General features: G+C 38.7%; 1 protein-coding gene across 9 annotated transcripts in view; it reads right to left on the bottom strand.

The window, feature by feature from the left end:
- Positions 1–24842, bottom strand: part of LOC122564907 (rap guanine nucleotide exchange factor 1-like) — a 243172-nt gene that overhangs the window by 34619 nt on the left and 183711 nt on the right. For 5 of the 9 annotated variants that reach the window (XM_043720352.1, XM_043720354.1, XM_043720351.1 and 2 more), the window contains 5 exons: positions 20068–20322; positions 12499–12591; positions 10133–10156; positions 9816–9913; positions 6339–6447 (listed from right to left, as the gene is read on the bottom strand). In XM_043720352.1, coding sequence (XP_043576287.1) covers positions 6339–6447; positions 9816–9913; positions 10133–10156; positions 12499–12591; positions 20068–20322 — 579 coding nt within the window. The remainder of the gene's footprint in view (positions 1–6338; positions 6448–9815; positions 9914–10132; positions 10157–12498; positions 12592–20067; positions 20323–24842) is intronic. The other 4 variants (XM_043720356.1, XM_043720358.1, XM_043720359.1 and 1 more) reach the window with 4 other exon arrangements.

Below are 24842 nucleotides of genomic sequence, written 5' to 3'. Positions count from 1 at the left end.
GAGTATAGAAAAGGTACAGCCACTCAACTTGGTCAAATGCCTTCTCTGCATCTAAAGAAATCACCAATCCCTGTATTGACTGCTGTTGGCATGCTTGAATTACGTTAAGCAGCCTCCTAACGTTATTGGAGGATCTGCGACCCTTTATGAAGCCCGTCTGATCCTCTTTAATAATGGAAGGTAACACAGTCTCCAGCCTTAAAGCAAGAGCCTTAGAGAGGATCTTAAAGTCCACATTTAAGAGCGAGATGGGCCTGTATGAAGTACAGTCTTCCAGATCCTTCCCTTTAAGGGATAAGTGAAATATTGGCCTCTCGCAGAGATGGTGGGAGACAAACATGACTGTATGAATCATTAAACATATTCAGCATCGGGCCTGACAGTATACTTATAAATTCCTTATAGAATTCACTGGAAAGTCCATCAGGACCGGGCGCCTTCCCACTCTGAAGCTGCCTCACAGCTTCCTGCACTTCTTGCTCTGATAATGGGGCATTGAGAAAGGACTGTTGTTCGGGAGTCACACCTGGGAGCTTCAGATCTCTAAAAACCTCCCGTATGTGTCTTTAACACATTCCAACAATTTAAATGAGAGATTTTTCCTTACCAATATAGCCACTCCCCTACTTCTGGTATTAAATGATGAAAAATAAACTCGGTCAAAGCCATTCTGCTGTAATTTCAGATGCTCCTTGTCATCCAAATGTGTCTCCTGTAACAAAGCAATATCCACCTTCTCCTTTCTAAGACTCAAGAGTACCTTCTTCCTCTTAATTGGCGAGTGACTTCCCTTGATATTCCAGGTACACCATTTAATCAAATCATTAGCCATAATCTTCTGCAATTTCATTTAAATTCCAGACAGGAGGAGCCCGAACCACAAATTGCTGAGTCTTAGTGTCGCATGGTCCACCAAATATAAAAACGACATAAACTAAAACCACTACATTTAACAAACATACAAAATTATTAAAAATAAAAAACAAAAACCAGAAAATAAACCAACATATAAAGCACCAATAGCGCTGAGTAGGGGAACTCACCCCCTGCCCGGAGGGGGCAACTACCCGTCCCGAACTGCCCATAAATAGGCATCGAACCATCTCAACCACCTTCACTTCTCCCAGCTAGCGCTGCATTGCAAGCACAAGCTAAAAAGAATAAACACCCCATAGAATATCAATATGAATAAAAAACCATTCTTTTATACAAAAAGAGGGAGAATAAATACCCCACCCATCCTTTTGTATATCTTAACTTAGAAATTTAAAATGTACATCTTAACCACTGCCAGACATAGTTTGAACCAAATTATCAATAGAGGAAAAAAAAGGGAAAAACAAAGCTCCAACTGGATTTCCTCCATTTCTTTTACAGAATGATAAACGCATACCCAAGCAACAATATTTATACATACTACAATTGTTTAAATTAAGTTAGTTTGTCCACAAAATCTCTTGCCTTCTCCGATATGTCAAAGAAATGCATGGATCCATCGAAGGTGATCCGAAGCACTGCCGGATATCTCAGGGAGTACTGAATCCCAAGCTCCTTCAATCTTCTCTTGACACCATCATACGATTTTAGTTTCTGGATCACCGCCGCTGAAAAGTCCTGAAAAAACATGATCTTAGACCCCTCATAAATTAGGGCCTTTGGATCCTTCCCCTGGAGTCTGGAAGCCTCCATGACTCTCTCCTTATCCCAGTAATGATGGAACCGCACCAGGAAAGGACGAGGGCGTTGACCCAGGCCTGACCTCCGTGCTGCGACCCGGTGAGCCCTCTCTACCTTCAATCCTCTCATGCTAGTCTCCAAGTCAAGGAATTTCGGAAGTCAATCTTCAACAAATTCCGCAGGCCGCTCACCTTTCTTACCCTCAGGCAGACCGATGAACCAAATGATTTTTCTCCTGCCCGTTTTCAAGATCATCCAGTTGGTCACGCAAATTACGAACCTGCGTCTTCAGGGCTTGGATCTCTTCCTTGAATGAACTGGCATCAGCTTCCACCACTGTGACCCTGTGCTCCACCTCATCCGTCCTCTTCTCCAGGTCTCCCAGCTGCTGCTCATGCTTCTGCAGTATGAGAGAGACTGGAGCCAGCTTCTCTTCAATCTGTTTCCCCAACATCTCGCGAGATTTCGATAGCTGGTTCACCAGGTCCTGGAGAGTAATTGGCTCCGAGGCTACTGCAGGCCCGGCCTCAGATGCTCTTCCTCCCTTTTTAGGCATTTCTGGACAGCTGAAAATACAGGTAAGTCAATTTTTAAATGTTTCTTGGGGCTCCACAATCTTTCCAATGCCCCAAGAAATCCTGATGACCTGAGTTGGGTGGGTTAAAGGACCGTCCTGCTCCTGCTGCGATGCGAAGCTCTGCAGTGTGATCTTCTCAGATCGCCGCCTTCTTAGATCCCTCTACTCCCCTTCTTGAAAAGGGGAACTACATTTGCTATCCACCAGTCTTCTGGCACTATTCCTGTAGACAATGACGATTTAAAGATCAATGCCAAAGGCTCGGCAATCTCCACCCTGGCTTCCCAGAGGACCCTAGGATAAATCCCATCCGGCCCAGGGGACTTATCTATTTTCACACTCTGCAGGATTTCTAATACTTCTTCCTTGTGAACCTCAATCACACCTAGTCTAGTAGCCTGTATCTCAGTAATCTCCTGACAACATTGTCGTTTTCTAGAGTGAATACTGTTGAAAATTGTTCATTTAGTGCTTCCCCTATCTCCTCTAACCACACACAACTTCCCACTACTATCCTCGATTGGCCCTTATCTTACTTTCCAAGAATTAAGTCAGATAAATTAAGTACATGGGTTAAAATGTGCAAGTACAATATCATTGTAATCACAGATGTGTGGCTCACTATTCAACATTCTGGGGTTTAGGATCTTCAGGCAGGATAGTGGAAAAGTGAAAAACAGGACGTGGTGTCACACTATTAATAAAGATATAGTTACTGACATAAGGAAAGATGATGGCTTGGAAGGGCCTTAAGAGTACAGCTCAAGTATGAAAAGGTGGCAGACACTCTTGGGGTTATAGATCCCCAAACAAATAAACTTCAGCTGGCAGTAGAGGCACAGCTATATAGACAATTCACTGAGGTGCTTAAAAACAATTGAGTAACTTATTAGAGGATTTTAACTTCTCCAACATTAATTGAGGTAGTCATTTTGTGAAGGGTTCAGAGAAATAGATTTCTTAAAACATATTCAGGAGAGCTTTTTAAATAAAAATACAGAAGGTTATTCAAGAGATGGTGTAGTGCCAAACTTAATTTTGTGGATTGGTGGTTGAGGTGGCAGTGGGATAGCATTTTTGCTATAACACTGTACATTAAGTTTGTTATGGAAAAGGAAAAAGATAGCTCGAGGAAAAAAAAAGTGTTTTGGAAACGGGGACAGTAAATTTTATTAAAAAACGCAGGATCTGGTCAAAGTAGATTGGGATCAGCTATATCTGGGTAAATCTAAAGCAATACTAGATGCAATATTTTAAGTAAACTAAGATGACCAATGAGCTGTTCAGACTTCAGCTGACCTAATTTAAGCCTTCACAGAGAGGGCACAGAGTTGCGGCTCTTACTTCCCAGAAATGAATATAAAGACAGACATAACCTCTCAGAATTGTTATGATGCAAGCAGCCATTCAGCACATTATGGCTGCACTGGTTCTACAAACAAGCATTATGAACTAGTGCTAATCCCTTGCTTAATACCCCTCCCACACCTTGCACACTATTTCTATCCGAATGATCATCTAATGTCCCAACTGGATCTACCACCACCATAGTTGCAGACAGCGCATTCCATACTCTAACTATTCGTCGTGAGACTTTTTTTCTTCCAGTCTACTCTATCCAGCCTACTCACGACTTAGAAAATCCTGTTTCAAATCCCTTTCAGCCTTCTTGTCTGCAAGGAAAACAGTGACAACTTCTTCAATCTATCCTTGTAACTGAAATTTCTCATTTCTGGAACCATTGTGTTGAATCACTTCTGTACTCTGTTCACAATGTGGCATCCACAACTGTACACCATACTCCAGCTGAGGTCTAACAAGTCTCATACTACAAATGATCCAAAAGCAAGCAGAGTACATTATTGAAAAATTGAAAACAAAGAGAAAAGGTTGGAAATGAACATGTCAGTCACTACCCTTCAAGAGAAAAAAGGCAGATTACTATGTTCTCAATGACTGCAATTCACACATTCTAATGGACGTTCAGCTATTTAATTAAACATTCAGTCTCCATTCAAACAACAGTGCTGCAGATATTTTGAAATCAACCTGTTCAGAGAGGTTATTAAATACTGCTACAGCAGGTGGAACTTGAACCCAGACTCACTGGCTCAGATGCAGGGACACTAACACTGCACCAAAACAGCCCTACAACACTGGTGCAAACTACTCTGCTGCACAGAGACAGCTGTTCAACAGAAAATGTGAGAAAAATTGGACATCTAGGTTATAGGATTACTTACTTGTATACATTTTGTTGGGGGTGATGGTCTAGTGATATAATCTCTAGACTTTTAATGTTCTGGGAATCCAAGTCCAAACCCTGCCATGGCAAATGGTGAAATTTGAATTCAATAAAAATCTGGAATTAGGACTTCAATGATGACCATGAAACCACTGTAAATTGTCAGAAAAAACCCATCCAGTTTACTAACATCCGTTAGGGAAGGAAACTGCCATCCTTAACCTACATGTAACTTCAGACCCACAACAATGTGGTTGACAATTAATTACCATTAATAGGTCATCCATGTAATTAGGGATGGATCTCCTAGCTGGCCTTGCCCACATCTTGAGTGAATTAAAAACCCTACTGTATTATTGATTTCTTCTCTTATTTATGTATGATGCTACTATATGTTTGCAGTGTACTGGGCAAAATACAAAGTTACTATATATAAAATCAAACAGAGAATGGAATTTTCACACAATCATAGAATCCCTATAGTGCAGATAGAAGCCATTTGGCCCTTTGAGTCTGCACCAACCCTCCGACAAGCATCCCATCCAAACTCACCACCCCAACCCTATCCCCATAACCTCACATTTACGATGGCTAATCCACCTAGCCTACACATCTTTGGATTGTGGGAGGAAACCAGAGCATCCGACAGAAACCCACACAAATATGGGGAGAACATACAAACTCCACACACAATCGCCCAAGGCTGGAATCAATCAGGTCCCTGGCACTACTGGGAGGCAGTAGTGATAACCACTGTGCCACCCTATTTTGTTTTGGTGGTATGTACTGTTTGAACCAAGTACAGCTCTTGCCAAATCAGTCATAGTTCAGAATTACACTGCATGTGCACAGCTCCAGGGAAGATGAATAAGACACTCAGAGGAAACCATGGCAGAGAAAACAGGAACCATCAAGACACCGAATGCTGAAACTTAATGTATTGGCATTCAAAGTCAACTTGGAGATCCCTTTGCAGCCAACTTTCTACAGAATCTTGTGACTTTGCATCCAAACCATACTAAAGAACAGCAGTAGTTGTTCCATAACAAACAAATATCCAGTTATTTTACTAGTTAAGGAGCCCGCATACCGATTTCTGGTTCCTGCATAAAGGTATGCCTAACCTGTTTATAATGCATAATGTTAAATCTCAAAACTGATTAGATTTTTGTTACCAATGGCATTAAAGGGACTGGAAACAAAATGGAATTAGGTTACAGATTAGCCGGAGGTCTGAATGACCTACTGCTGTACTTAATAACTCCTAGTGTGGCATACTGCCAAATTTTGCCTCCTAATGTTCCCATGAAAGATATTGGGATATTTTGCTTTGTTAAAGGCACTATAAAAACAAATTTTGTTATTTTATTACAAGCAAATCCTTTACCTTTAAACTTTAACTAAATATCAGCTCCTGGAGTTATAATGGTTAGGTGGCAAACTTTAGTCGAGTGTCCTTTAAAAACTTACTTATCACACATCATGTAAAGAATTACAGTAGCTGTTTCAAATGCTAGAGAGCTGTACAGAGTGTAGTATTATAGCTGACAAAGTTTAACCAAGGCACGATTATTGCTTATTGAAACTCAAAGCTACAGTGCTATAGACAACTGTGAAAAAATATTTTTGATAATTTCAAAAGTTTATTGTTTTATGACAACACATGTATTAACACAGCAACAGATGTTAGCATTGTTATCTTACAGGAAATGAGAGATCAGCTCCATTGCAGATAAATATTGCTCTGCTGGGAACTAATATTAGAGGAATGAAAATCAACAAATTAGTCCAGCACCAGTGCTTCAGTGTAAACACATTTTGTGCTAAAGGATACATTACCTCCTGTTTCAGCGTTAACCTAGCAACAATCTCTTCATGATCAATGAGTGATAATTCATCTGCTACATCACTTTGATCCAAATCTGGTGAATTTGGAGTTTCTCCTCGTCTAGAAAGAAGACAATACAAATATAAAACTTTGAACTTTTGATATTTTTCAACTAATAAGTCATTTTCAATTAGTTGCATTGAGTTAGCGTTTGTAATTAGTGGGTGAAAACAAGTCAGTCGAGTACCTTCTCAAGCAATGCACAAGTAGACTGTAAACAAAGAAGGACTGTAAACTAAGCTCTAGGTTTCAACATTTTCAATTGCAACAAAGAGGAGAGGGGAAATAGTATGGTTTCATTGCCGTTTTTAAAAATTAAATCCTAAATGTCATACAACTACCATTGTTTCAATTCATAGTTTTCTGTTCAGTTTTATTCCACTGGATTCTCTTCTCAAAATGTACCACTCTCATCTACTGGCTGCTCCCCCTAGCTCCTTGAACAGACAGCTCTCAGCCCCCAACTCTCCCAGTGCTCCCAATTTCAGTCTCTTCTAACTCATTCAATCCCAGCAACAGCATTAAGACAAGTGTGATCAAAGTCACTGATGTTCACTCCTCCAACAGACACATTTGTCTCTCCATATCCATTCTGCAGCAATCCTAGCAGACAATCACACTATAATCTTCATTTTTTTTTTTTTGCTGAGATCTGTCTTCATTATATTTCTCTAAGGCTTCCTTCACAGATTCTCAGAATTGGTACAGTGCAGAAGGCCATTTAGCCAAACAAATATGCATCAACTCTCTAAAATGAGCACCATACTGCTTTTTTTCCCCTCACACCTCTGAACATTGTTGCTATCCTGAATACTTTGGTTGAACCTGCTTCTACCATACTTTTACTCCAGGCCAAAAGTCTTTTTCCTCACACTTCATTTCCTTCTTTTGCAAATAACTTTAAATTTGTATCCTCTCAGTCTCTATTCTTTTACGAGTGGGAATAGCTTCTCTGTGTACTTTATCCAGACCTTCCTGATTTAAAAAACTTTAGTCAAATCTTATCTTTGTTTTCCTTGGAGTGAAGAAAACTAACAGTCTCAACTTTGAGCATCTATCCTCATAACCGAAACTCCCCCCTCACAAAGAACCATTCTCATAGATGTCTTCCACACTCACTGTAATTCAAAAAGAATGCAAATTATTGTGTACACAATATTCCAGCTGAGATCTAATTAATATTTTATTCAAGTTCAGCATAACCTCCTTGCTCTTGCACTCTATGCATTTATTAATAAAAAGCTGAAGAAATTGCCCTAAAATAAAAAAGGCTGGAAATCATAGCAGGTTAGGCCACATCCATGGAGTGAGAGCAAGCTAATGTTGAGTCGAGATGACTGTTCAGAGTGTAGCTCTGATGAAGAGTCATCTAGACTCCATGTAAGCTTGCTTTCTCTCCATGGGTGCTGGCTGACCCACTGATTTCTAGCTTTTTTTGCTTTCAATATAGATTCTAGCATCACCATCAATTTGCTCCTACCTAGGAAACTGTATGCTTTACTAACTGCTCTCATCGCTTGGCCTGACAGCTTTAATGGCTTATACAGATATATTCCTGCACACCCTTTAGAGTAATGCTGTTCATTTCTAAACTGTCTCTTCATGTTCTTGCTAGCAAAATGTATGACCTCACACTTCTCCATATCGCACTTTCATTTGGCACCTATCTGCCCACCATCTGGCCCAATGTTCTTATAACTGTGGCTTCCAAAGCCTGCATAGAACTTTCAGCTGTTTAAGCCCTACTTTCCAAAGCTCTCTATATATATCTCACCATCTCTTTTTCATGTTTGTTTTTGTTTCATACATGTAAATATACATGTCAACATGAAATCAACTTCACTTCACACTGAATTTTAAACTTGAAGCTAACATCTTGAAATATATTACTTACAATGTGAAGTAAATAGCAAAATTTAATAGTTTTAGAATTAGAAGGCAGATTCCAATGGACTTTTCTGTGAGCAAATCACCAACAGAATGAAAACATCTTTTATTCATAAAAATTCAACAAAACTCCTTCATGTCAAAAATGCCTATTACAGTATTAGGACCAAAATTTTTTGTGCACACAAGTGACAGCAGATAATCAAACGTGAGTATTATAACTCAGAATGAATTTAGTTCAAAGTTATTTTTTGATAACTTTTCAATCCTCACTAGATATAGGCAAGATATTAGAGGATTGGTGGTTTGCAACATTGTACTATTATCCAAAAAAAGGTGCAAGAGATAGTTCAATTAATTATACCAGTCTGACCTCATTACAGGCAAATTATAGGAATCAATATTTAGAGCTAGGATCAACTGTTACTTGGAGGGGCATGGCCTAAATCGGAGTTATTTAGACTAGCTTTATTAAGGGAAGGTTGTACCTCTACTAACTTAATTAAATTTTGATAGTAAATAATGAGGAGGATTGATGAGGGTAGTGAAGGGGATTCAATATGGATTTTATTAAGATATTTAAATGACATACCATATGGCAGATTGATAAGAAAAATAAAAGCTCATGGGATACATGGGAATGTAATGAGTTGGATCCAAACTTGACTCAGTGACAGAAAATAAAGGGAAATGATCGAGGGATAATTTTATGAATGGAAAGTGGTTTCCAATAGCGTTACACAGCTATATCAGTTTTGGATCCATTGTTGCTGGTGATACATATTGATGATTTAGACTTAAGTGTGGGAAGCATGATTGGAAAGAAGTCCTGGCCAGGTAACTGATTGTAAAGAGGATATCTGTCGACTGCAGGAAGATATCAATGATTTGGCTGGAGTGGGTAGAAAAGTGGCAATGGAATTCAACTCCGAGAAGGGCGAGGTTATGCATGAGGCGAGAGCAAAATAAGCAAGGGAATATATGATAAATGGGAGAGTGTAAGAGGAAAGCAAGTGAGACACCTGGCCTTGCATGTTCACAGGTTCCTGAATGTGACATGACAGGTAATGAAGGCATTAAGAGGAGGAGGAATATGGAATGCTCTGTTTAATACAGGTTTAAGGAATGTTGGGATTGGATATAGTCATTTTCTTTAGAACAGAGAAGGCTGAGAGGTCACTTAGTTGGAGTGTACAAACAAGGCCTGTTTCTCCTAGAAGAGAAGACAATTACTAGGAGTACAGATTTAAGTTAAATGGTAGGAGGATTAGAAGAGACATGAGAAATGTAAACTCTTCACCCAGAGTGGCGGGTGTCTGGAATCCACTGTTCAATTTGTGGTTAAGGTGAAACCCTCAGCTCATTTGAAACAAATATGGATCTGCACCTGAAGTGTCTGAAAGCTGCAAGACTATGGACCAGATGCTGGTCTGTGTGATTAGAATGGGCAGCCAGTTTGTTCAATTGGAGCAGACACGACAGGTTGAATGGCCTCTCTGCGATTTCTACAGTTTGAAATATGGATATAGGTTTTTGCTCACCTGTCATCTCTGTCTTGATTTTGGTTTTCCTTTTCGTTAGCTGATTTTGGACAGTTATGATGAAGAATCTCTTGTTCACTCAGAGACCCTACAGAATCCTGAGGTGGGGAGAAACAAACTATGTTAAAGAAAATTGCAAACCACTTAGCTAACAATCAAGCAGCAATTGTTTCAATGTTTTCAATGCTACAACATAAGTACTGCCATTTCCAAGCATTGTCTACTGATGATTATACTGTCCAAAAAATTGTTAGAAATTGCTGGGTATATCTGTACTACAGTAATCTAAGCCAAATGTTAAAGATGGTATCACTTACAGCATCGGCACACATCGGTATTTCCTGAATAGCCAGAAAAAAAGAATAAAAATGGTCGATAACTATCTAACACTAGATTTCTCCTTCACAAGAAATATGAACTTTTATTATCAGTTGACTACTGTACAATGTACAAAAATGACGTTCTGCTAATATTCAATACCAAATATTGCAAACCTGAGAAACATACAGAATTATAGAACCTTCTCCAATCTGAGTAAGAAAACTAATAATGTGAACTTCTCAACATCTTATAGTTGATGTCAAGGTTCCCTGCAACAAATAGGATTATCAGTAAGTAGGTAACATGGTGAACTCTACAGAAATTTGTTAAATGAAGACTGTTCCATAGCTCTGTAATTCAAACTATATCAGAAATATGCAGAAAATCATTTTTGGTAAATATTAGTCAACACAAGAACATAGTTCAAGTGGCAATAGATTTTAGTACCCAAACTAGCTTTGTAAAGTTAGTGGAGTAGCCTCCAATTACCAAACATCACAAAATAGCCGTCAAATAGGCAAATCAGTAACATAGAGGATAATATACACAATTTTCAGGACAGCAAATTTTATACCTAGCATTACCAAATTACTGGCAAATTCTCCAAACAGAGAACAGTGCTGTTCCTTCAAAATACGAAGTGGGTATTTTATCCCCTAGTAAGCAGCTTCATCAATTAAGGCATATTATATTTCCATTATAAGAAGGAACCAAAAAATTGATTAGTTTGCCATAGAGCATTCAGAGTTAGAACAGAACCAGTTCAACCCAATCAATTATCACACCAAATTAAATGGATATGTGCTTAGCCTTCAATGTGTAAGTATTATGCAACATCATTTAAGATTAAAGTAGTGCACAATACAAAAGAATCAATGATAGGCATAATTGAACAATTAGTGCCTATAGTCGCATGTACATAAGAAAAATTTCTGTCACGGGTTATTCATTTGGTGCAACTAATAAGTAATTAGCTACACACTTACTATTACTGAGAACCCTACATTTCAATATATTCTCATGCAGAAAAGCTGGAGAAGAAAGCCAATCAAATCCATTTTCATAATTGTGGCCATGACAGAAAGCAGTCCAATGATCATAGCCATTCTCCATGCAAGCAGTTATATATGTAGCATTAAGTGGCATATTAAAGGTTCATTATCTATAAGCAGCTATACCATCAATACCAACAACCAGAGACTTATTGACTATATGTTTGATCCATGACTGGAATACCATGAATCAATTCTGTATTGTGTGCAGGCAAAGCAAGTCAGTTACACAAGATGGTATTGTTTTATTGTTCCTTGCAGTGAATATGCTTTATTCCCTGCTGTAAATGTTGTAAGTCGTGCAAGATTGATGACTTGCTTTTAGAAATGTTGGGTAGGAATGTAGAAATTGTCTATTTGCTTCTCAGCTTAATTGGACCATTGCATAGCAGGAGAACAAATAAATAGAACATGGTCACTCTTCTCCTGTATGCACCTCAAATTCAAATGTTAGATGTAATAACATTGTCTTGACATCTAGACTAGCATTATGTCATCATGGTTGATGTGAGCCCATTGAAAATTTTTTTGGACCAGAAATTAAAGGTTGGATGATGTTGTGTGATCGTATCTATGATATTGCATTGAAGTGTTGTGCCGTGCTGCATTTTTTAGTAATGCTTTCAGGTTGCAGATTATTGCAGGATGGAGCAGTGAATCACACATGCAGGCGATCTTAAAGGGTACTACACTGATCTGTTCATAAAATGTTACATATCAATTAGAAGTTGGCCCATGTTTGCTTCAAATGCCAACTGTTAGTTTATAGATATCGTCAATTAAAACTCAAACTAAAGTAATCTGGGAAAAAAAGCGTAGCTTCTTGACCATGGGTGACAACTAAACTTTCCAACTGCACTGGAGATACCAGACAAATTTTTCATGTGACAAAAGCAGCAAATGCTGGAAAAACTCGGCAGTTCTGACATCATCTGTAGAGAAAAAGCAGAGTAAATGTTTTGGGTTCAGGGATCCTTCAGGTTCTGAAGGAGGGTCACCGAACCGGAAACATTAACTTTGCTTTCTCTTCGCAGATACTGCCAGAACTGCTGGGTTTTTCCCAGCAATTTCTGCTTTTGTTTCTGATTTCCAGCATCTGCACCTGCTTGGTTTTTTGTCTCAAATTTTTCATGAGATACCAGTTAAGAAGGGGAAAATCAAAAAGAAGAATGGTCACTGGTTGGGGTGTTAATTTTTACTGATGAGTGGCACAGCACAATGATATGAGAAGCACAATAAAAGACCATTCCTAGCATGCTTTCCTCTACAGCCAAGCAGCAATTATGCAACATGCTTGTGAAGCTACTTACTGCTTCTGGGTGAGAGAGGTCTCCATTGGTGTGGTTGGACGAATACAGATTCACGTATTCACCCTCACCAGCATCATCACTATTGCTCTCGCTCTACAGGAGACAAGACCATAAGGTCTCAAGATACACGCTCCTGTTTCCATGCACAATGGTTTCCAAATTTAAGATCATAATCAACACAGATAAATTCAGTTACTCAGACTTAAACCTTCAGTGTAAACTCCACGATGCACCCAATTACTATTCATTTCCAAGGGTATATAAGATGCTCTGCTACACAATTTATTTTTCTAATCACCCACATGTTTATCATGCCTCCACTGATGTGCAGCTTATTTCACTTGGGACAGCAAGATGGCCCAAGTAAGGACCTTCACTTTTTCACTAGTCCATAAATTTATAACTGAAATACATTAGTAAAGTGATTCTTCTCTCATTCTACCTCGCAGTTGCTGATATTCAACAATGAGGAGCATCTCTACAATACCATGAAGACTGGATTCACCCTTATGTGCCTGAAATTAGACTTCTGATGAATGGTCCCCACAAAATGTCAGTCTACTTTTTTTTCTTTTATCTCTCATTCTTTCTACACTATACTCCCCCAAAAAAAACACAAATTGAGAGGGTTCTAAGGGCCCCAAAGTTACAAGTTTCAACACACATCTCAGATACTAAATACCTGGCTTAACAGGCTGCGTTTTATAAAACATAGTCCAACTGCTCTGTGATACACTTCTCATCAAAACAGTATCCAAAAACCAGTTGAGAATTTTAACAAGTCTTAATAATGCCTTTTCACAATCGATTTTAAACAAATTTATAAACAAATCATTTGCAATTCAGTCTTCAAATTTCACAGCATTCCTCTTAAAGTTTTTCAATAGGGAGCAAAATAAATATTACTTATATTTAGTACGTAAATATCACATGCAGTAAAATGCAAAGCATCTATATCGATCATGAACTCAGTGAATTAAATGGTAATCTGAGCAGCGGTGAACCTGGGCTACAGGACAGCCTAACTGTGACTTGCTGAAGTAGTTAAGATAATGCCTATGGCCAAAAAAAAGTTGATATTCAACACTTAAAAAGAAGTTATTGCTTCACACATATCTCAGTCAGTATGTGAGCATTCCATTTTGAAACAGAACATTCATACCATGATTGTTACCATTCCTTGGGCTTATTCATAATCAACTATCTACCTTTTTGTTGTTTCTCTAGTTGGCCTCTAACTTGCAAAAATGATAACTTTGCTAACAGATGCTGTACATAAGAATACAAAACTTGTGGAAAGTAAATGTGCTCTTGAAAATCAAAGTAGATATTAATGTAAATAGAATGATTGGTAGTATGACCATCAACTCAACAAAATGTATAACAAATGAACACAGTGTTTGTAATGAGTCATAATGCAAGATATTTCCCCACAACATGGATCAGCTCGGAGTGGTGTTAGGATTGCACATTTGAAGCAAACCTATTTATAGAGGTCTTCTAAAACAGGCAGTGCTTCAGGCAAATTAATGGAATTGTTTCCACAGAATTACAGATCAGCAATGCTTGGATGTGTTAACAGCCAGTCGTGTGTAACTCAGACATGAAACAAAGGCAAGGGCAAACATTTACATTTCAAGAAAATGCACCTAGACATAGAGGAATGATTAGGATTCCCAGTTTTCAGGTTCAACTGATCCATCAAAATTACAAAGAATCAGCTCGACAGAACATCAGGAAAAACGTGAATTGAAATCGCTTGCTATTAGCTCAGCCTGATCATGCTTGGAAATTAATGACGAGATTCAACATGCCTGCAATTCCTTTCCTCTTACGAATCCTGTGTGCTATTTAGCCCCTATTTTGACTCAATGAAAACAATTAATTTGGTTGAACCAAGCAAAATAAAAACTAAATAAAAAGACATCTTCCCAATAAAATAAAATCCAAAAACATTTTTAGAAAAAAGAAAGTTTCATTTGACTGGAATTCCATAAATTTACCGATTTGCAAGCTAAACAATTAGACAACGTTTTAATTAATTTGAGATTGGATTTAAGAGCTCAGCTGATCCTGACAACTGTGAAACAGTTTTTATTTTGTCCGTCCCTTTCAAAAGGTCAAGGATACTCTGGTTTTAAACCCGCAAATTAACTATTTCCTTTGTTTAGTTCTAATTCCTGAATTATTTACCTATCCACTAGTTTTCTAGCATATTTGCTGAACTTTCCTTCAAAGAACATCTCTGTGCAACAAACTACTCACCATATCTACTTACATATTACCACTGGCAAAAGGTGCATCAAAAACACAGCCAACTGACTGAGTCATAAAAAAGAATCATTCATTGAGAATCACTGCTTAGCAGTTATTCCAGAAAATAGCTGCTTCCAAGTTGTTTAATCATATAATGCCCCATGCGCTTTAAATAACTAACTATACTGTTTCAAACACTGCAGTGCTTAGTAGTAAATTTGAACTACCTGGGCTTGTACTACACCACTGTACAGCTCAAACTGGGAAAGCCACGAGCAGCTTTACCCAGCAACCTCGATGTTTGGAAAATTTCAATGCAAGAAATAAATCCACGCATTATCATCTCTTTCCCCTTGTATTAAAAATGCAACAAGAGGACTGCACAAGTACATTCTACATTACAGGCTCTAAATATGTAAAGTCAATTGAGCAGCAGTTATGTCACTACTGAGAAACCTTGATGCCTTATCACCAACATCAAATTATATTTAGGATGTAGGTTTGCTCGCTGAGATGTAGGTTTGGTATCCAGACGTTTCATTATCTGGCTAGGTAACATCATCAGTGAAGCAAAGCTGTTGTCTCCTGCTTTCTATTTATATGTTTGTCCTGGATGGGGTTCCTGGGGTTTGTGGTAATGTAATTTCCTGTTCGTTTTCTGAGGGGTTGATAGATGGTAGATCTATGTGTTTGTTTATGGCGTTGTGGTTGGAGTGCCAGGCCTCTAGGAATTCTCTGATATGACTTTGCTTAGCCTGTCCCAGGATAGATGTGTTGTCCCAGTCGAAATGGTGTTTTTTTTCATCCGTGTGTTGGGCTACGAGGGAGAGAGGGTCGTGTCTTTCTGTGGCTAGCTGGTGTTAGCGTATCCTGGTGGCTAACTTTCTTCCTGTTTGTCCTACGTAGTGTTTGTGGCAGTCCTTGTATGGAATTTTGTAGATGACGTTGGTTTTGTCCATGGGTTGTACTGCGTCTTTTAAGTTTGTTAGTTTTTGTTTGAGTGTGTTGGTGGGTTTTTGTGCTACTAGGATTCCGAGGTGTTTTAGTAGTCTGGCTGTCATTTCTGAGACTTCTTTGATGTATGGTAAGATGGTTAGGGTTTCTGGCTGTGTTTGGTCTGCTTGTTGTGGTTTGTTCCTGAGGAATCTGCGGACTGTATTTTTTTTAGTATCCGTTCTTCTTGAATACGTTGTATAGGTGGTTCTCCTCTGTTTTCCGAAGTTCGTCTGTGCTGCAGTGTGTGGTGGCTCGTTGAAAGTGTGTTCTGATACAACTTCGTTTGCGTGTGTTGGGATGGTTGCTGGTGTAGTTAAGTATTTGGTCAGTGTTTGTCGGTTTTCTGTATACGCAGGTTTGTACTTCTCCATTGTCTTTTCTTTCAACTGTGACGTCCAGGAATGAGAGTTTATTTTCGGTTTCTTCCTCCTTGGTGAACTTTATGCCTGTGAGGGTGTTGTTGATGATGTTGGTAGGACTGTTTGTTCTAGTCTTTGCATTACCGCTTCTGCTATGAATCTGATAGTGGAGATCCCATGAGTGTGCCGTTGGTTTGTTTGTAGATTATGTTGTTGAAGGTGAAGTGGGTGGTGAGGCACACTAGCTTCATGATGTTTTCGTTGGTAATGTGATTGATGGTGGTTGGGGTGTGTGTGATGGTCTCTTCTAAAAGTGTGGTAAGTGTTTCCTTTGCCAGGTCGATGTTGATGGAGGTGAACAGTGCTGTTACATCGAATGAGATCATTGTTTCGTCTTCCTCTTTTTTGGTGTTTTTGATGATTTTTAGGAATTCCTGGGTGGAGTGGATGGAGTGCTGTAACTCTTCTACTAGGTATTTCAGTCTTGCATGTCGTTCTTTGGCCAGTCTGTAAGTTGGTGTTCCAGGTAGTGAGACTATGGGTCTGAGGGGGGGGGGGCTCCTGGCTCCCACCAACACTCAAACAAAAACTAACAAACTTAAAAGACCCAGTACAACCCATGGACAAAACCAATGTCATCTACAAAATGCCTTGCAAGGACTGCCACAAACACTACGTAGGACAAACAGGAAGAAAGTTAGCCACCAGGATACACAAACACCAGCTAGCCACAAAAAGACATGACCCTCTCTCCCTCGTAGCCCTACATACGGATGAAAAACAAAACACCATTTCGACTGGGACAACACATCTATCCTGGGACAGGCTGAGCAAAGACATATCAGAGAATTCCTAGAGGCCTGGCACTCCAACCACAACGCCATAAACAAACACATAGATCTAGATACCATCTATCAACCCCTCAGAAAACGAACAGGAATTGACATCACCACAAACCCCAGGAACCCCATCCAGGACAAACATATAAATAGAAAGCAGGAGACAACAGCTTCGCTTCATTTGGAGGTCACCACTGATGATGTTACCTAGCCAGGTAATCAAACGTCTGGATACCAAACCGACAGCTCAGCGAGCAAACCTACACCCTAAACCTCAACCTGACTACAAACCTTGCATCAAATTACATCCCAGAAACAACCAACAATAAGCTCTGATTTAATGAAAATTTGACATTAACACCCAGTTTATTCCTCTCAAAATGGTCTGATTAACTAATCTGAATCAACTTTTTAAACCTAAATTTGCAGTGTGTTATTTACATTGTTTAATTCAAATTCAATTTAAGCACAAACAATTCAATCATTAGTGGATAAATATCCAAAGAGAGTTTAATAATTGTTAAACATTTTGCATTTTTCTTGGGGATAAAAAGCTTTAACCATCAGCTTCACTGTTTGGCCCAAGACAAAAACATTATTATTTAAGATTTCACAACAAATAAGCACAAAAAAGATAGGGTTTCTAAAACCATTTACAAACCAAGTTCAGATCAGCATGACTTTTAAATTTCTCAAAAAATGGCAATTGAAATTAAAATAAACAGACTTGAGGACAGAATATACCTCAGAGGCCTCAACTTAAAATCAGCACGAACCAATGGGACAAACATCTGCCCAGTGAGTCATAGAATCACAGAAATTACAGTACTGCAGCAGGTTATACTTTCCATCAGGTCCATGCTGCTGATACATTTTTAACTCAAGCTATCCATTTAAATCCTAGTTCCTTGCATCACTCTTTTTTTAAAACCCAATTTACTTCTGTTTTGTTGTGATAGCTATTAAATGCTTTACTGCAATGGCCATGAAAAAAAAATCTAACTGCATCCTTTGTTGTTCTACCCATATTCTCAAGCTCGTGTGTGTGTTACCTAAGACCTAAGCATGAAGCAATTGTTGATTACACATCCTCGAAAATTTCCTCAGTAACCTCCCGTAACTTTCACTATATAACTGAGAAAAACCACAAATTTGAATCTTTATAATTGCATCATAGAAGTAGATCTTTCAAAGTTACATTGACTGGACATGAGAATTCATGAGATGCCAGATCTACACACCAAACTACAGCTGTGGTCCAATCAACAGCTGTGCAAATGTACAAATCTTTACTTTCTTTGATTATATCAACACATTTACATTTTTGAATTGCACTGCCAGATCTTTGTTTTTCAAATCATCTCCTGCATTTAAATTAGTCCTCAGGATGTAACATTAATTGTCATGCTCATTAATTATTTGATATAACTGAACAGCTTGCTTGCGACTTTAGAGGTCAATTTAGAATCAATGATATTATGAAGGAGGGGAACATGAGGACTGTATTATGAAGAATATTTATAAAACTCTGGTTTGTGGATATGGGTTTCTTATGGTGCTGTGGCATTGACCCTACCTCTGAACTGGAAGGCCTGGGTTCAAACCCCACTTGCTTTAGAGGTGTGTCATTACACATCTGAACAAGTTGATTAAAAACAGAGAGCCCTCTTATGGTGCAGTGGTGGTGTTCCAAGCCCTGGACCGGGAGGCCCAGCTTTAAGTCCCACCTGTTCCAGAGGTGTCTAACAACATCTCTGAACAGGTTGATTATAAAAATAGGTTAATGAAAATAAAAGGTAAAACTCTGGCTTAGCCTTGTCTGGGGTACAGTGGATGCAGTTTAGGGAGACTATAGTAAAGCTTAATAAGAACGGGACAAGGAACTTCAAATACAAGGATGGACAGGTGAAATTATTTTCCATTTCCTCAGAGAAAGTTGAATACTTCTATAAAATCTCTGTTCAAAGTCATGAAATCTCTAAACAGAGTACATAGAGTGTTCCCATTAATGAAAAGACACGAGAAACAGATTTAAGACAATTTGCAAAAAGAAAACAATGATAACATGAGGAAAAGCATTTTCACAAACTAGAGATTAGGATCCAAAATGTATTTGCTGAGTATGAGGAGGGACGGGGGAAAGAGAGTACAAGCTTTCAAAATGGACTTGGATAATCACGAAGCGAACAAGATTTCAGGGTTACAGGGAAAGGGCAGAAATATGCGACCAGTTGGGCTGTACTCACAAAGAGCTAACAAGGAGACCAGGAACCTCCTTATGTGCAGTAAATATTTGACTGTGTGTGGGGCACGAGCAAAACCAATAAAGAAAGACAGCAAATTAATTAAGTTTCTCCCTTGTAGTATGTGTAGACTAAAATGTGGTGATCAGCAAAATTCAATATAATTTCTCAGTTTGAATAATCTTTACAAATGGAAATTTGAGTCTCAACTTAAATCCCCAACATCAACTTTGACAATGTTGTAGCCAGAACAATTAAACTCTCAACTTTACAAACGGCTAAAACCACATTTCTGATAACGCTACATCAGCCTTCATTCCAATTGATGCTTCTAGTTCCTTGAGCATATTTAAATAATTCCATCTTCATTAGTTATCAATCCTTCCCTCAAATATTATTAGGCAAGTCATTCAATATTTGGGTCCTTCTGTAGTGCCTACTAAGTGTGGGCCTCTAGCATAACTGAACAACTTTAAAAGTTTATAACCCAAGCATAGTTTGTATACTAAATAGTGATATGTAATGATTGGAGTTCTGTTAATTATGGTAGAAAGTATACAGAATGTGCCCATTATGCTTTACCGTATGTGATTCTTCAACTGTTTTCACAGTCCTTTCTGTGAAATCGGTCTTAATACAATTCAAATCAAGTTGAACTCCTTACTAGTAAACAGTTTGCTTTTGAATGCTAAGGAGACCTTGCAAACATTCCACTTAAAAAAAAATCAAGCAACTGAAGACTAAAGGAAGCAAGCTTGAATGATGCAAGTGGAGTAATAAATACTAAGACATCAACCAAATCCATCACAGTTTAAGGGATATTTTAATAAGAATGCAGGACTGTAAAGCACTGAAGCATTTATAAGTAGTTCTCACCGAGGAAGTTTGGAGAGAAGTGGGAAAAGCAGATTCAGGAGGGAGGCAGACAGGAACAGGCTTTGCATTGTCATGAGAGCATTCCAGCAGTTCCGCAGCTTTCAATATGCCAGTCGAGCCCGGTAAAGTTAGATCAGAGCTCCTCGATTGGTGTACAGCTGGAAAGTGGGAGGTGATAGTGCAGAGAGAAGGAGATGCAGAGGTGTGATGGTGAGGAACAAAGTCCTGCGAATAGGACCTAAAAACCGACTTGAACTGAGAAGAGAAAAAGGAGAGGTTCACATGTCAAATATAAAAATCAACGAAGCAACTAACTTAAAAAGCAATTTCTTTTCAAGAAAATTCTCTCCTCTAGCATCATTTATCAAGTCTTTCTTATGATGTTTCTTTCTCCAGTGTGATCAGAGATACTGTAAACGCCAAGTCCCATTTCCCCCATCCAATTGCAGCAAATTTAGACACTTATTTGCTCAAATCATAGTTTGAACCAAAGTAAAATGCTGTGTGGAAAACTGGTTCAGTTTCAGTGTGGAAACCATAATATTTTGTAAATTAATTATAGTTAGTTCAAGACAGCAATTACTATTCAAGAATGCTGCAGCATTCAGACAAAACTCTAAAATGCTGATTAGTCTAAGTTTTTTTCATGAAAACAATTGAGAGATGCCTTTCAAACTTAGAAATCAAGCACCTACAGAAGAGATACAGGCGTTCAGATTTAACGAGATCACACACTATTGCAACAATGTCAGTTTTACAGTTGAACTTAGCAATGAAAGTTCTAACAGTCATAAACCTATTTACATTCCTTTAAATTCTTCCCCTGTTTTCAAAGGCAGCAACAATTATTGTAGTTGGCGTCAATATAGCCAGTTAGTGTCCAGATCATATTGGGTCCAGCGAAGACCAATGAAAGGAAGCAGATGGCAATGTTACATAGACCACAGGATATGCAAAAAGAGGGAAATCAACCAGCTAATTAGCCCAAATCACACATTTTATAAATCCTAGATTGACATTGTGTTCTAAGTAGGATAACCCTTTCCCACAACTTTTAGCTTTTAAAAAGCAGAAAGATATAGTTGTTAATTCTACAAAATTGTTATTGCAAATAATTATTGATACTGGTATATTGAAAGCAACAGATTAGTTCTGAAACAGAGTCTTCACTGAACATAATCACAAACCAAGATATTATCAGCATTTTGCACTTACAAGTTGGCAAATCTACAGGCATCTCACTTATCTGTTTTTATTACTACAAATATGGAAACAACAGCAAATTACATTTATAACACACCTCTAAAGAAATGAAACTGTTCAACGTGCTTTTGAAAAGCATTATAAAAACAGCATAGCACCAAAGTAATGAAGGTATCAGGGCAGGCGTGTCAAGACCATCACTATTTTCTTTTACTTTTCTCATGTGGCTTGAAACTTTGAACAGCAACTTGTTTTCATCAAAAAGTGAACAAAAGATTGACATTTTTTGTTGGGAATTGGCCAAGAAAGATAATGCAGGTTAATTATTGCTCTAAGAACACTGTTGGTGCAGAAGTAAAATGATGTTCAGGAACTGACAGCTGGTTGGTTGTTCAATTATTCAGGAGAAAGTGAGGACCACAGATGCTGGAGATCAGAGTTGCGAGTGTGGTGTTGGAAAAGCACAGCAGCTCAGGTGGCATCCAAGGAGCATGAGAATCGACGTTCCGGGCAAAAGCCCTTCATCAGGCGGATTAATGATGAAGGGCTTATGCCCGAAGTGTTCAATTGGTCAATCAAGAAAACTGGCCAGCCAACCATAGAGAACTTTGAAAAAGATAGATTGAATTAGTGCTGATTGGACTTTTGGACAGACTTGCTTTAAAAACCGTCAGACTTAGAAGTTGTTTTTTTTTTGGTGTGGCTTTCTTTAGTTATTCTCCAGTTATCAACTTGTTTAAAGTTTTCAGAAAAGAAAAGATATGCTCTATTATGGACTTCAGTAAGGCGTTCGATAAGGTTTCCCATGGGAGACTGATTAGCAAGGTTAGATCTCATGGAATACAGGGAGAACGAGCCATTTGGATACAGAACTGGCTCAAAGGTAGAAGACAGAGGGTGATGGTGGAGGGTTGTTTTTCAGACTGGAGGCATGTGAACAGTGGAGTGCCACAAGGATCGGTGCTGGGCCCTCTACTTTTTGTCATTTACATAAATGATTTGGATGTGAGCATAAGAGGTAGAGCTAGTAAGTTTGCAGATGACCCCAAAATTGGAGTTGTAGTGGGCAGCGAAGAGGGTTACCTCAAATTACAACAGGATCTGGACCAGGTGGGCCAATGGGCTGAGAAGTGGCAGATGGAGTTTAATTCAAATAAATGCGAGGTGCTGCATTTTGGGAAAGCAAATCTTAGCAGAACTTGTAGACTTAACAGTAAGGTCCTAGGGAGTGTTGCTGAACAAAGAGACCTTACAGTGCAGGTTCATAACTCCTGGAAAGTAGAGTCATAGGTAGATAGGTTAGTGAAGAAGGCATTTGATATGTTTATTGGTCAGAGGATTGAGTACAAGAGTTGGGAGGTCATGTTGCGGCTGTATAGGACATTGGTTAGGCCACTGTTGGAATATTGAGTGCAATTCTGGTCTCCTGCCTATTGGAAAGATGTTGTGAAACTTGAAAGGGTTCAGAAAAGATTTACAAGGATGTTGCCAGGGTTGGAGGATTTGAGCTATAGGGAGGCTGAACAAACTGGGGCTGTTTTCCCTGGAGCGTCGGAGGCTGAGGGGTGACCTTATAGAGGTTTACAAAATTATGAGGGGTATGGATAGGGTAAATAGGCAAAGTCTTTTCCCTGGGATTGGGGAGTCCAGAACTAGAGGGCATAGGTTTAGGGTGAGAGGGGAAAGATATAAAAGAGACCTAAGGGTCAACTTTTTCACGCAGAGGGTGGTACGTGTATGGAATGAGCTGCCAGAGGATGTGGTGGTGGCTGGTACAATTGCAACATTTAAGAGGCATTTGGATGGATATACAATTGGGAAGGGTTTGGAGGGATATGGGTCGGGTGCTGGCAGGTGGGACTAGATTGGGTTGGGATATCTGGTCGGCATGGACAGGTTGGACTGAAGGGTCTGTGTCCATGCTGTACATCTATATGACTCTATAAATACGGTCTGAGAGAAGTAAAAATCTCCGGAGGTTTGTATAAGCTGTTTGGATTGACTGGTAACTTTGGAATTCAAGCAAGATATATACAACCCTATGTGCCTATAATACAATCCATTGTTAAAGGATTTCATGAAGGATTGGTATTCATCATTGAAATTACTATTATTTTGTTTACTATTTTAATGCATCCCTTAACTGTATCTGTCACAGAGTGGGGGCTTACATTCAAAGAAGATTGAGCTTAGATCATACATAATTAGATTGTTTTATTGTTCATGTGTGCTCCACTAAAGTTAAATTATTAAATAAAAATTAGCAATTTATTATTAAGTTTTAAACTTGGTGTCTAAGGTCTATTATTTGTAAAGTCTGGTTAGGAACAACTAAGCCATTTTGAGGGTCACTGATTATTTTAATTTGTTACGAATCTAGTGATAGCGAGACTGATTTGGTTTGGCTTGCTATCCCTGTGTCATAACAGATGATTAAAGGCTTGGTCAAAGAGGAATATCTTAAAGAAGGAAAGTGAGATACAGTACCAAGGTATAGGGAGGTATACTGAAGAGACTGTGGTGGGCGGTGGGTGGGGGGAGAGCGGTGAAGCTCTGCAGGGACTTGAAAGTGAAAATCAATGCTTGAGGTGGCAAGATGGCTCAGTGGTTAGCTTCATAGTGCCAGGGACATGGGTTCAATTCCACCCTTGGACAACTGCCTGTGTGGAGTTTGCACTTTTTTCCTGTGTCTGCATGGGTTTCCTCTGGGTGCTCCAGTTTCCTCTCACAGTCCAAGGATGTGTAGGTTAGGTAGATTGGCTGTGATAAATTACCCAGAGTGTCAAGGGATATGTTGGCTCAGTGGATTAGCTATAGGAAATGCAGGATTACAGGGATAGGAGGGTAGAATGTGGATTCACCTGGGATATTCTTCAGAGAGTCAGTGTGGACTTTATGGGCTGAATGGTCCGCTTCCTCACTCTAGGAATTCTATGATTAGGAACCAGCAATTCAATACATTTAAGTATTTAAAACAGCATAACTGATCTTTAGGCAACCAGGAGACAGGTACTGAAATCTGTAAAGTGTGTAACTACATGGCCCTAATCTAGTGTTTTTATATTGTTTTGTTGGCAGAGAATGTGCTTTTATTGTTTCCACATTACATGAATAATATTATAATAATATGCGTCTGGAGGCCCAATTATTTTGTCTACAATTTAAGAAATGCATGTACATTGATTTGAGTAACTATGGGACCCCAAAATAACAAAATGTTTTGAAAACTTTGGCCCTGATTTAACTGTGCATTCATCTACCATATCACAATTTATATATCAATTTGTTAGCATAAACAAAAATTACAGTTTGCAAAATTAACTATGCGGACAAAACATTAAATTTATGCACATCAACATTTTTCAAACCAGAGAAATTAACTATTATCAAATGAATGCCATAGTTCATGCCACAGAAATCTGAAGATTTCTTATTTACACACAACCTCCATAACAAAGAGGCTAGTGTTTCACACAATGTAAAGTCATAATGAAGCACTACTAGACTGGATAATCCAGAAACCAAAATCCCATGTTTATTTATCTTTGATTAATTTACTGATCTTCGATCTC

Source organism: Chiloscyllium plagiosum, chromosome 30 (genome assembly GCF_004010195.1).
Source record: "Chiloscyllium plagiosum isolate BGI_BamShark_2017 chromosome 30, ASM401019v2, whole genome shotgun sequence".
In the NCBI taxonomy this organism is placed as follows: Eukaryota; Metazoa; Chordata; class Chondrichthyes; order Orectolobiformes; family Hemiscylliidae; genus Chiloscyllium; species Chiloscyllium plagiosum.
Note: the sequence above shows the minus strand (reverse complement) of the source record. Positions and strands in the feature narration are given on the sequence as shown.